Source organism: Poecilia formosa, unplaced genomic scaffold (assembly GCF_000485575.1).
Source record: "Poecilia formosa unplaced genomic scaffold, Poecilia_formosa-5.1.2 Scaffold477, whole genome shotgun sequence".
NCBI lineage: Eukaryota > Metazoa > Chordata > Actinopteri > Cyprinodontiformes > Poeciliidae > Poecilia > Poecilia formosa.
The window spans coordinates 34,926-47,774 of NW_006800416.1; the positions used below are offsets into that span (position 1 = coordinate 34,926).

At 39.9% G+C, this 12,849-nt stretch overlaps 1 protein-coding gene across 1 annotated transcript in view; it reads left to right on the top strand.

The window, feature by feature from the left end:
* The window catches only part of xpo4 (exportin 4), a 50,517-nt gene that overhangs the window by 27,409 nt on the left and 10,259 nt on the right, over window positions 1-12,849 (top strand). Inside the window, exons 8-13 of the mRNA XM_007578390.2 lie at window positions 2,359-2,516; window positions 8,629-8,803; window positions 9,813-9,989; window positions 10,085-10,227; window positions 11,198-11,343; window positions 12,431-12,608. Coding sequence (XP_007578452.1) covers window positions 2,359-2,516; window positions 8,629-8,803; window positions 9,813-9,989; window positions 10,085-10,227; window positions 11,198-11,343; window positions 12,431-12,608 — 977 coding nt within the window. The remainder of the gene's footprint in view (window positions 1-2,358; window positions 2,517-8,628; window positions 8,804-9,812; window positions 9,990-10,084; window positions 10,228-11,197; window positions 11,344-12,430; window positions 12,609-12,849) is intronic.

Genomic DNA, 12,849 nt, shown 5'->3' on the forward strand with positions numbered 1-12,849 from the left:
GAATCCGGAGGGGATTGAGTGAGAAGAGGAGGAGAAGGGGTGCAAAAAACAAAAAAAAAAAAGAGACTGGGAGGCTGAAAGTTTGAGTGCTCCAGTGATGGTTTTGTGTGCGAGGCACCGGCTGAAGATGCAACCACTCTGGATTTATTAGGATGACAGTTCAGGACGCGGAGGAAGAAGCAGGGGGGGGAAGAAAAGGAAGGAGAGAACTGGCTGCTTCGCTGGAGCTCCGCACATCTGCACGGAGCCGTCAGTGGAAACACATGTTGCTGTGATGACTCGTCGCGGCGCTGCTGCTGCCCCCACCGCGCGCCGTTCGTCCCCTCCCCAGCTTCTCCCCCCGCTGCCGGAGTGTGACAGCTCGACGCGGATCAATCCCAGGATCGGACGCCCGATGCCATGAGACCGTGTCAGGCGGCGGTCTCTCTCTCTCCCTCCGTCTCTCGTCGGGACTTGAATCTTTTCCGCTCAGGAGTTTAATTGAGGCAATCCGAAGTGATCGATTGGAGACCACAGAGTCACGCTGAAGTCAGAGTAGCTGGAATATTTGTTGTTTTTTTTTTTTGTTTGTTTTGTTTTGTTGTTGCACCAGTGAGTATTAATCCTGCTCAGCTTTGGTTGGATCGGGTTCACCTCCACTACAGCTTTTTCTACTTGTGGAGGTTTGCCTTGCGAAGCTAAATATCGTCGGGCGTCAAGGTTGAAATATAATCAGAGCACAATTCACGTTAAATAAAACTCTCACTCACCTTTAGATCCTTTACATAAAGAGTAAGGAGAAGAGTTTAGGAATTAAAAATCAAAGAGCTTTTTACATTTTTAAAATTGTAATTGTGTTAAAAGGGGGAAAAAAGTAAATCTTTTCCTTTAAGCTTCTTTTTCTAACAGTCTTTTCAGCAGCAGCTAAAAACGTAGCGAGCAGTGGTCACGTCATTTCCTCTTCACACTCAATAAATGTCGGGCTGTAATTTTGTAAATTTATCACGTTTCTCACTTTTAGTGAAAATCAATTTGGTTTATTTATATAGCAAATATTCACAACAAATGTCGTCTTGAGGCACTTTACCAAAATAGTCTTTTCCGCTTCAAACGTACATAAAGTTAATCTTGGTTATCAAACGGTGCATTAAGCGCCGATCGTTATTCAAATGAGCTTAATATGTTGATAAGAAAACCCAGCAGATTGCATTGAGGCATTTTATCTTTGTATAAACTCTCACATAAAATCTAGTGAGCGTTAAAGAACGAATTAGATAAAAGTGAAGCATGATGTTGGTTTTTATTATAATTGCTGCCATATCTGTTGATTTTCTTCACTGAGGTGGTTAAATAAGATGAAAAATTACAGAACGGTTTGTTGTTTCGATTTTAGCATTAATGTAATGGAGAATGCTCAGCATTTAAATTAAGGCTAAAGGTTTAAAGTCTCATATGTCAAAACAAAATGTCCGCAAGAAATGGACCATTTGCCAAAAACAGGAATGCAATTAGAATCTGAACGTTTTAAAACAAGAACAAGCATCAAACTCATCAACACCCAGCCTGGTGTTGATGTGTGTTTCAAGCGTAGCAGAGCTGTCAGCAGGACTCTGTCCTCTCTCACATGGTCCTGGTGCTGCTCGGCCCGGTTCGAGATCCACGCTGGATTTGCTGTAAAGTTTCGCTGCAGTAGATCTATTGGCCTCTGTTATTTATCCTCAGCAGAGATGTTTGAAATGAGCATTTATCCCTGTTTTTAGCTCTTTTTGACATGTTGTTGGTTTTTTTTTTGCTAAGGTTTGAACTGAGATTATTTTGCTGCTGAAAACCAAAATACAGAGAGGAGAATGTTTTGTTTTATAACCAAAGAAATATTTGGCAGTCTCAGTAAATGATTGGAAATAAGCCGTTTGGTTTAATGAATTAATCGCAAGATCAATGAAAATAATTAAAATAATTTCCATTCTGATGAATAATATTTTTATTGAATGCCAATTTTGTTCACAGACTTCATAATCTATATTATCTGTGGTTTTGGTTGTGTGTGTTTTTTATTTATTGTTTATATCATTTTGTTTTTTTAATCATTATTTCCAGTTTCATTGATAAGTTTGCAAAATGAAAATGTATTGATCTTTGAGAGAGAAAAACAATATATTACTTTAAAATGGTTGCAAAACAACATCACCATTTATCACAATAATTCCTGGGACAATTTATCGAAGAAAAAACAATGTATCATGACCAACCAGTTCCATTCTGTATATTAAAAAATTATCATATTTTATATTTGGTCTGCATATGGCAGGGATAATTAGATGCATTTTGTTTCCATAAAGAACGAGATCAGTCTGAGAAAGACGCCTGTCTGTCCTGCAGATTCACAGGAAGATCCGGGAGGACTCGGACATGGCCCAGGACTCCCTGCAGTGCCTGGCCCAGCTGGCCTCCATGCACGGGCCCATCTTCCCAGACGAGAGCGCCCAGGTGTCCTACCTGGCTCACCTGGTGGAGGGCCTGCTCAGTATGATCAACGGGTGAGTGTGAAGCTTTCTGTCGCTGTTGACATGGAAGCCACATTATTAGCTTACATGCTTTACTTGATGGTTTGGAGCAGAGTTTGCTGCTCAGACGGTTTAAAATCTGTCTTGATAAAAGTCCCAGTGTTATGGTTTTGAGGAGACGCACCGCAACGTTTTGCTGTATTGGGTGGATCTTATTCTCCCCTTGACAGTGGCTGAAGCTTCAAACATGTTGATTTCATCAAGCCTTTATAACCAGTGGCGGTGGGAATCGGTTAAGATTTTTAATCAGGTTAATTGCTGGATCTGTATTTAATTGTTTTTTAATGAAAACTGTTGCAATATTCTCAATAAAAAATTGAAAGTTTTTTTATGGCTAAATTATTAAATAAATAAAATAGACATATGAGTTCAACAACATCTGTTATTTTTCATGTGAAAAAAATCCTTTAGAAACGTGGACATTAGCATTAGGGACGTCTGTGCTAGCTGCTATATGTTTAGCATTGAAATGCTAGTTTAATAGCTTCGCTGATAAGCTAACTACATTTAGTTCAATAATAGTCTTTTCCAGCGTCCAATCAGATTTTTGAAGCTGAAATTAGCCCAGAGAAGCAGCTTCGTCATCCATCGCTGCTGTTTGCGGATGTCGCTTGTGCGTCAGATTTACGGGCGTACTAGAAACTCTTAAATGAAAAGGTTCCTGCTGGAACCTATGTATGTTTAAAAGAAAAAGATTAATTACATTAAAAATTTAAGACTTGAATGCACTAATGTCCCAGCCTTAGAGATCAGTAATGGACTAAAATAATTTGCTCTCTGTTATCAGAACTATCAAAGCCCTTCTAAACCAACAACAAGCAGAGTTTAAATGTTTCTCTCTTTTTTTAAATGACGAAAAAAAATGCATTTAGTTTACTTTAACCAGTTGATGCAGTTAAACCATAGGTTATATACACACCCTTTGCATTTAATAAGACAATATAAAAAAAGGATACATGTTATAAAATAAAAAATGTCCGCGCTTCCCTGGAAAGAGCCCCGTGAACTAGATCTGCTTCTTGGCCTTGTCACTCTGTCTGATTTTATATTAGCATTTTTGATCTTAAATGTAGTTGGGATTTTTTTCTTTATTAAATAATTTATTAATATTATTTTTGGTCAATCTTTTGCCTTGGTTTTTCTAAAATGTTGCTGATATGGGATTAAAGTTGAGGCACTTTATGACAGTTTGGGAACTTTTTTTATTTTGACTTTCATACGAAATGTTCGATAGATACTTGGATTTAGATCAGTTCAGTTTAAGCCACAGGTGTGCGTGTGTGTATGTGTGTGTGTGTGTGTGTGTGTGTGTGCGCGTGTGTGTGTGTGTGTGTGTGTTGTTGCTGTAATCACAGAGCTCCAGCCTGAACAAATCGTCACCTGGCTTTTTCTTTTTTTTTTCCTTCTTCATTTTTTACTTTTATTACTTTCATGATTTCCTCTGACATTTTGACAAGTCGTCCACTTTTTTTCTCGTCAAAAGCCACAACACTGACAGGTGCAGCTTGAGGACTGACCTGCAGGGACTAATTGAAAGCTGAAAGTGAAAGCAGCCGCCCTGTGAAGACTGGCGCCGCTGCAGCAACCTGCCTGAGCCGCTGAACCCTGAATTAACTTTTCTCTCTAATGCCTGATGATTTTAACTTAATAGCCTTCCTTTTATTGTTTTCCACCATTAAACCTTCAACAATCACATTAAAGTGCTAGGGAGCTGCAGAACGCCATTATTCAATAATTACTTCAGTCTTGAAGGCAGCTCAGAACCTGAGAGATAAAGGTTGCAGCTACCGCTTTGTGTTGCTCCTCAGTTTGTCTCGGTTTGTTTTCGGAAGGTTTGAACGCTAAAGACGCTCACAACCCTCACTTCTTATCTCTGAGCAGAAGTGCTGGATTTTATTTTTTTTTTTTTTTTCTTCCACATTTCGTGTTTAAATTCGGAGACTCAACAAGCGTCGGAGGCCAACGTCAACAGTAGGACGCTGTGTGTTGAACCATTTCAGCTTTATTTACAGGAAGTAATTGCTTGTTGAGTCTCAGTTTTAATGCCCCCTCATTGCATCATGGGAACCCGTCTTCCAGCTTGGTAACAAATTGAGTACGCAGCGTAGCCACTGGCTTATGCTTCCCAGATGTGTCTGAAACCGCATCCATGCCGTCGTGGATCAAATTATTATCCTCCATCCGCTGTTTTTTTTTTTTTTTTTTTTTTTAAACAAAACAGGATTAAAAAGCCACAGTTGCTTTCCTTTAAACACGGCGCAAATAATGGTGTGTTTTTATATCCACCGGTTGTCCTCTAATTGAACACCGAGCTGCCAGAGCCTGTAATAAAACCGAGGGGGCTTGTCTCTCAGGTTTGCCTGGAGCTCTGAACCGATGACGGAGCTCCAACTCTTTGCAAACACTTTGCTGTGTTTTCTGAGTAAAGTGTTTGTTTGTCGAACTGTTATACAGAAAATGTGATTAAAGATAGCGGAGTTTTATTGTATTTACTCAAATATAAAACGATTACATATGCAAGATGGCTGCTTTTATTTGAAACAGAAAATGCTAACAGTTGCTGAGTTTCCAAAACAAATTTTGTACAAAACTTTGTCGATGTTCTGCTAATGTTGGAAAAGAAAACAAAACAAAAAAAAACAATTTCACAATTGTGGTGTTTCCATCGAATAAGAAACGCAACTAAATTCACACATGAATAATTTTGTTTTTGATAAATCTTTAGAATACACGCCGCACCGTCACCCTCCAACTACTTCCTGTCGTCGTCTTCTTCGTGGTTTGCATCAGTGGTAAAATCTGGTTGCTGATCATGTGACTCATGTGATGTGAAACTGTAGAAACAAAGTAGATAAACCTGATAGTTTCATGCATATCAACCAAGGAGACAGTTATGTGGAGCTGCATTAACACACAGAGAGAGTCTGGACCTTGTTGGTTGGAGGGAGAAAAATCATTTTAAATTCTTAATGATAAATGTTGAAATATGTTAGAGCTTACATATCGGAAGCTTGCATTATTTTTTGTCCAGCCTGTCACCAATTAAGCTGAGAACTGGTGACAGCAGTCCATCTCTGCTTTCATAAAATTGAGCGAGAGGGAATTGGGAAAATAAATTGGCTGGATGGAAATGTGTCAGTTTCGATAAAACTCATTTTTTGTGTTTGCATTAGGATGAGGTGGTTTTTCAGCCGTACGCCGTAAAACTGCAATGGAAATACTTATAACAACACGAGTCATGTGATCACGTGGTGTTGCTACTGGTGAAAACGACAACAGGAAGTGGCAGGAGGATGCCAAATTTTGGCATGTTATTGCGAAAATTTATTTTTTTGACTTTAGCAGAATATCAACAAAGTTTTGCGCGAATCTGTAATGGAAATGCAGCTGTTCTCTTTCAAAAGTCTGACATGTTTTCATCCAGAACGTAACAACGGCAGGAGCTCCTGTTCATGCGCTTCAGGGCTGGTTCTACCTCTGAACACTCAGAGAGGACTGCGAGTATCTGCTAGGGTTAGTAAAAATAGAAACAAAATATAACTGTTCAAAATTAAAATGGAGAGAGAACGTCACGAAATATCTGCTGTTTACCACCATCGCAACACCAGCATTGCAAAGAACTGCTTGGACTCATTAAATGTAGCCAATTATAAAACTAAAAGCACCATCCAAATATGCTATAAGTAGCAGTAATGTGTTTTAGTGAAGCTTAATGTTTAATGCAGCACAAAATGTTGAGAGGGAATCGAGATGTTCTGGTGAAACTAACTACAGCTAAGCAACTTAGTTGTATAACTGCCGAAACCGAAATTGCGGATGGATGAAAATTTAAAAAAAAAAAAAAATCAGTGACTGAAGTTTTTTTTCCTAATATCTGGTCCAGTTATTTGCTGTTCAAGAATCTAAAGTATAAAGATATTAGCTCTACACACTTGAGTATTTATTTTTTTGCAAGTCATGCCGCCATTGCAGCTTTCAGCCACTTTATCGCCTGCATCCTGCTGCCTCTCGGCCCTAAATGACGGTAAATCGGAGTATTTCAGAGCTTCGTCTCCTTTAGATTTAAATTTCAGCCACAACAGAAGCTCATCTCTGAGCTGATGGCATCGTCAGTCTGCAGGTCCTGAATGTGAGCAGCGTTTTAAAGCACCAAGATCAGTTCATCTATTTATTTATTTTTTTACAGTTATTTCCTGCTTATTTTAGTTCTTTTTAATAAAATAAAACTATTTTATTTCTTAGCAATTAAGATTTCTAAAAGTGACAAAAGAAAAAGGGATAATTAGACGTATTTGTTTCCATAAAGTCTGGGTGCGTGAGAGATGTTGACGTCGTCTTTTCATTGAAAATAAGAGGCTACAATTACTTGGCTTGATATAAATAACGTCCTCACACACCGGCTGAGAAAAGGGTCTTTTTCTCCTCTTCCTCTCTCTCTCTCTCTCTCTCCCCTCCCCGCTCCACTGCTATGTCTTTAATCACCTATTCTTGGAGCTTTTTTCCACTTGCCTCATCGGAAAGCCATGCAGAGAGGGACGGCCGATCCACAGCGATTGAACAGTCCTGCACGCAATTTAGCTCCATCTGATAGGGTTTAGCTGGGCTCCTCACACAATGTAGCTCTTTCACTCAGACAGAGCGGGAAGAGGAGCGGCACCAGAACCGGGCGCTTCATCTTCTTGTTTTTCTGCAGGTTTTTCATCAAAATCTCTTGGATCAGTTTGTCACGGTTTAAACAAGAAAAATTAATAATAAAAAAAGCACTCCTTCCTCTTTTGTATATGAGAACATAAAAAAAAATAAATCAGTTTTAAAGAATAACTTAAATCAGATGTTGAAAAATGCAACAGATTCTACCCTTATTGGTTATTTTTGCAGTAAAGTGAATCCCAAATGAAAGCATTATGAGTGAAAACTAAACGCGTCCTCCCTCCCTACACTTATAGAGATGCTGCTAATCAAATGCAAAACCTTTAAAGGGCCAGTACTGTCTATTTTCCAGGCACATAGTGACATTTCACAGTACAAACAACTGTTACCTTCAGTTGTTATGAAATGCTATATATATCAAATATCAAAAGAAATTTTACTTCCTAAAGTGACTCCTTGAAATTGGGCCTCTGTCTCTTTAAAAACTCCTACTCCTCCTGAAACTCGGCCTTCAGGAAGTCATCACAACATGGCTCCTCTATTAACCCTTTAACGTTTTTACCAGTGTTGAGAAGCAGCTCCTATAATGAGCTCAGCTGATGCTCAGCTCCACCAGGGGTTTGCTAATTGCTGCTGGCTAGTCTGAAGGAGCCGAGCGGGGGAAAGGTGGGGAAAGGCTGCTCTGTGAGGGAAGCTTGGAAACTACAGCTCAGAGGAGGAGCTTCGTGCTTAAAGGCGGGGCTAGGTCCATCCAGGCTTTCATAACAGCTGAATGGTTGCCATGGAGATTAAAAGATTTCTCAAATATGAAAGAATCAAAGGAACGCCCGAGGTGTGTTTCTGATGAGGGAATAACATTGTAACATGATATCCATCCATCACACACACACACACACACACACACACACTCTATGAGAGACCTGGCAGTCATGTTGTTCATGTTTTTTACTGTGGGAGAACCTGTGAGAACCCACGTGGAGAACATGCAAACTCTGGGAATTGAAGCCTGGAGCTTCTTGCTGCCAACGGCACCACTGTTAACTTTAGAGTCGGTGTTCCATGTTTGACTTTTTATTTTTACTGAGGCACAGATAAGATTGTGGGATGCAGCGGTGGGAACATTCTCTGGGTTCAGGCCGCCTGCCAGTTTCAGTTTAGAGGTTGATTTTTATATCTTCGTCTTCTTTTGTCACCAGTGGGCGAACTGGAAAACGATTGGCGCTCAGCCTCGCTCTGAAGTCTGTTTTTCCTCTGACCAAAGCAGACCCTTTTTTTTTTTTTTTTTTTTGAAACATTAAACCACATAAAGACGGCTTATTTTAATTTTCCTTTCTCTAATAAAAGCACAAGACGGGCATTTATTGGTGAATGAAACCCACCAGTTGCTCCTAATGTGTGTTTTAGGTCTGAGTTTGAGACGTTTCTGTGTCTTCAGGATCGAGATCGAGGATTCGGAGGCGGTGGGCATCTCCAACATCATCTCCAACCTGATCACCATGTTCCCCCGGAGCATTTTGACGGCGCTGCCCAGCGAGCTCTTCACCTCCTTCATCAACTGCCTCACGCTCCTCACCTGCTCGTTTGGACGCAGCGCCGCCCTGGAGGAGGTGGTGAGTCGCGCCGCGTTCAGCTTTATGTGACGCGTCTAAAAATGCATCCAGGTGTTGAAATCTTTGAGGAAAAATCGGATTTGAATCAGGTGTTTCAAGGTTTGCCTGATTTCTGTTTAACGTCCTTGAAAGTGTTTGATTTTATTACAGCTTTGTAATAAAATGCAAATCTGACGTTTGGAAGAATTTACAGTTGAAGCCAGATGTTTTTATTCGCTCAATACAAAGACACACAAGTTTCAAAATAAAAATCTCTTTAAAAAAAAAAGTTCTTGCTTTGTTTTCTGGCATTTAGCGAATTACAATCATGTTGGCAATTATAACTAACCTAAAACCAGAGAAGTTTGGTCTGATTTTACTTCATACAGTGAGAGAAAAATGTTTTTTATGTAAATATCTGGTTTCAAATGTTTGTTTTTGAGCGTTTAATTTGAGCACGGACACAATTTATTGAAGTTGTTTTAATATGATTAATATTTTGCTCATTTAACTAATTGGGATAATAATTGGTCTGTGTAGCTGAAATAAAGGTTGTCTTATATTTTATACATTCAAGTTATTGAAGCTGGGAGATTAACTTTTGTTAGTGTTTTGTTTTAATGCCAGTCAGACGTAAAGAGTGTATGAGAGACGTTTCAAAACCATTGTTGTTGCATTTTAATTTACTTTATTCCTGCTGTAGAATGTAGTTCCTGTCACAAGACATTGTTAATAGTAACTGAGTAATTAATTACACTATTAAGTCGGTAAGTAATAAATGGCATCATATGATAGTGAATTAAACTTTTTTTTTCTTTAAGATTACATTTTTATCTCCAAAGTGTGGAGCTGGAAAAGTTTGGAAACTTGACAAATGCTTTTAAAGTGCTTGAGAATATATAAACCCTTAATACGCAGCACTGATGCCGGCTTTAAAAAAACAAACACTCGACCTGATGGTTTTGGACCGTCGGTGTCAAGTTCTTGCAGTGAATTTTGACGCCATGTTTGTTTGCCTTCGTCCTCTCAGCTGGACAAAGACGACATGGTTTACATGGAGGCGTACGACAAGCTGCTGGAGTCGTGGCTCACGCTCGTCCAGGACGAGGAGCACTTTCCCCGCGGCTGCTTCGTCCAGCCCGCCATCCAGGTCTTCAACTCCTACATTCAGTGTCACCTGGCGGCTCCCGACGGCACGCGGAACCTGGTGAGACGACACGGCGCCCGAGAGTCATCCTGTCGATCCCATTCCTTCCTTATTTTTTCTTTTCTAACCTTTTCTTATTATTTTTGCTGGAGCAGTCTGTAAACGGCATATCGTCCCACGAGGAGGAGGAGATCAACGAGCTGCAGGAGGACGACAGGGAGCTGTTCTCAGACCAGCTGTCCAGCATCGGCACGCTGGGACGCGTGGCGGCGGACCACTGCATCCCCCTGCTCACAAGGTGACAAACCGAGTGATGACTATCTGGGCGGCCATGCAGGACCCGCCGAAGGTTTCCCTGGAACCTTTTCACATCTTGTCACGTTGGAATTACAACCTCTAACGATGCACAAAAAAAATCTTACCAAGTTATTTCTTTTGTCTAGTTTTTAGTGCAGATGTCTGACTACATTTAAAATAAGACAAAACTGACTTACAAGTAACTTTTCAGCTAAATGTAGGAGCCTGTTTTAAGTCAATAATTCCTTAGTACTGATTTTAAAAAGTACTAGTTTGAAGTGAAATAATCTGCCAGTGGAATAAGACGTTATAACTTATAATACTGTCTAAAATAAAATAATATTTTTTGACAAAAGTTATGTTTTTTTTTTGTTTTTGTTTTTTGCCCAAGTCATTTTTAGGCGATAGAAAAAAGACGATTTTTATTTACTGATTTATTAGTCAGAATCTCTTGGCAAAAAAGGACTATTATTTTAGGAAGGTGACATTATGGGAAAATGATAGAAAATGAAAATAGAAGGAAACCAAAAGTATTTGCAGAGATAATCACTTTATGTTGCGTCTAACATTTCTGTAAGTATATTTAAATTTAAACTTGTAGTTTTGTCCTCATTTAGTCTTGAATTGTTCGGCACACAAAATCAGCTCAGGTCGCCCCACTTTGACCCTCCCTGGTTCAGAAGAAACCATTTTTATTTGCTACAACGGCCTAGTCCAAGTCCAGCCCTAAATCCAATTGAAAAGCTAAAGTGTGCTTTCTTTTGATGAGCTTCAGCTGTTTGGCAGTGATAAAAGGGTAAAATAGAGATAAATGTATTTATTACATATGAATGTGAATGAGACATAACCAGAAGAATTTTTGTGACTGGAGAGAAATATTTAGATTTATATTTAGAAATATTTATAATTTATTTATTTGCTTTCACAAAAAACTCATTTCCTTCTTTCTGTCTGTCTTCCCCGCTCCGCAGCCTGCTGGAGGACCGGGTGAACCGGCTGCACGGCCAGCTCCAGAGGACCCAGCAGCACCTCATGGCCTCCACCGACCTGGGGTCCGTGGACCGCAAAGTCCTGGACGACCTGTACGAGGACATCCACTGGCTCATACTGGTCTCAGGTCAGCAGCTGCTTCTCAAAACAAAACACGGATTTAATTCAGCGCCGGTTTCTGCTCCGATCTGCCGCGCTCACCTCCGCTCCGGCCTGCAGCGACTTTTCAGATCAGAAGTGGCTTCACAGCAGAGAAAATCCCAAACCCAGTCCACAAAAAGCTGCACATAAAGTCAGATCCGAGCTCTTTAGACTTTAACAAGGAGTCATGTTCCGCACGTCTACAAGAGAAATGTTTTATTAAAGTCAGAAATGACTTTTCCAGTGCAGTTTATTAAACTTTACTGGTTATATTTATAACAGAGAAACCAACCCTGTGCTGCGGGTTTGTGACATGCAGTCTGCGTCTGCAGAGCAGTTCAAAGCTTTATTGAGGTTTACGGCCCGTTTACTTACACTCTAGACTGGGTGTGGCGTCTTTACAGAGGAGATCCACTTTAATTGTTTTTACAATGTTTTTATAGAGTACAGCAGAACTCTGCATATCCATACACACATAATAACCCAGGATTATAGACATGTGCTACTTTTTAATAATAATACATGCTTGGAAAGTGCTTGATTTCTGTATGGAGTCCTTGAAAGTCCTTGATTTTCAAACTGCACGGTTTTGTAATGACGTTCAATCTAACACCTGATTAAAAGTCTGGATTTGGAAACATTTTTTTTTTTTTATAGTTGAAACCAGACATTTTTTATGCCCCCAATAAAAACAGATTTCTTTTTAAATTTTGTAAAATCAGTGTTTTGTTCTCGGCGCAGTCGGGTGTGGAGAGTGTGTGGAAAAACGGTTCAAAACAAATTTCATCATATTTTAGTTTATGTAGAATGTAATGTACTATCACAAGACATTATTAATACTAAGCAGTAATAAATAATATATAATCGTGAAGTAAAACTTTTTTTTTTTATTTGTATTATTTCTGTCTCCAAAGTGAAGTGCTGGAAAAGTTTGAAAATACTTGAAAAGTGAAAACTGAACGAATAATTTACCAGTTTGAGATGTCAGTAGCTGTAAAAAACATCGACAAAGTAAAAGTCAAATGTTTATGTTGAAAATCGGATGTGTTCTTGTGCTCTCCCTCTCTCTCCAGGTTACCTGCTGGCCGACGATCCTCAGGGCGAAACGCCGATGATCCCCTCCGAGGTGATGGAGTTCTCCATTAAACACTCCACAGAGGTCGACATCAACACCACGCTGCAGATCCTCGGCTCCCCGGGCGAGAAGGCCTCCTCCATACCGGGCTGCAACCGCACAGACTCCGTCATCAGGTAGCGCCGCTGGTCCTGTCGGGCTCCTGGGCCTGGCGGGGTCAGAGTTCGCAGAGTTCACTGTCGGGCTTTGATGGATGAACACGCTCAGTGTTTTTTGGGATCAGGTGTCGGCTGGTTGGAGTCCCACACACCTAAAGCTTTTAGCAAGAGGTGCACCAGTAAACGGGACCCGATTTCCTTAACTTGGCTGATTAATTAACATAAAATTAATCTGCAAAATAAAAAGTTTGAAAATCAG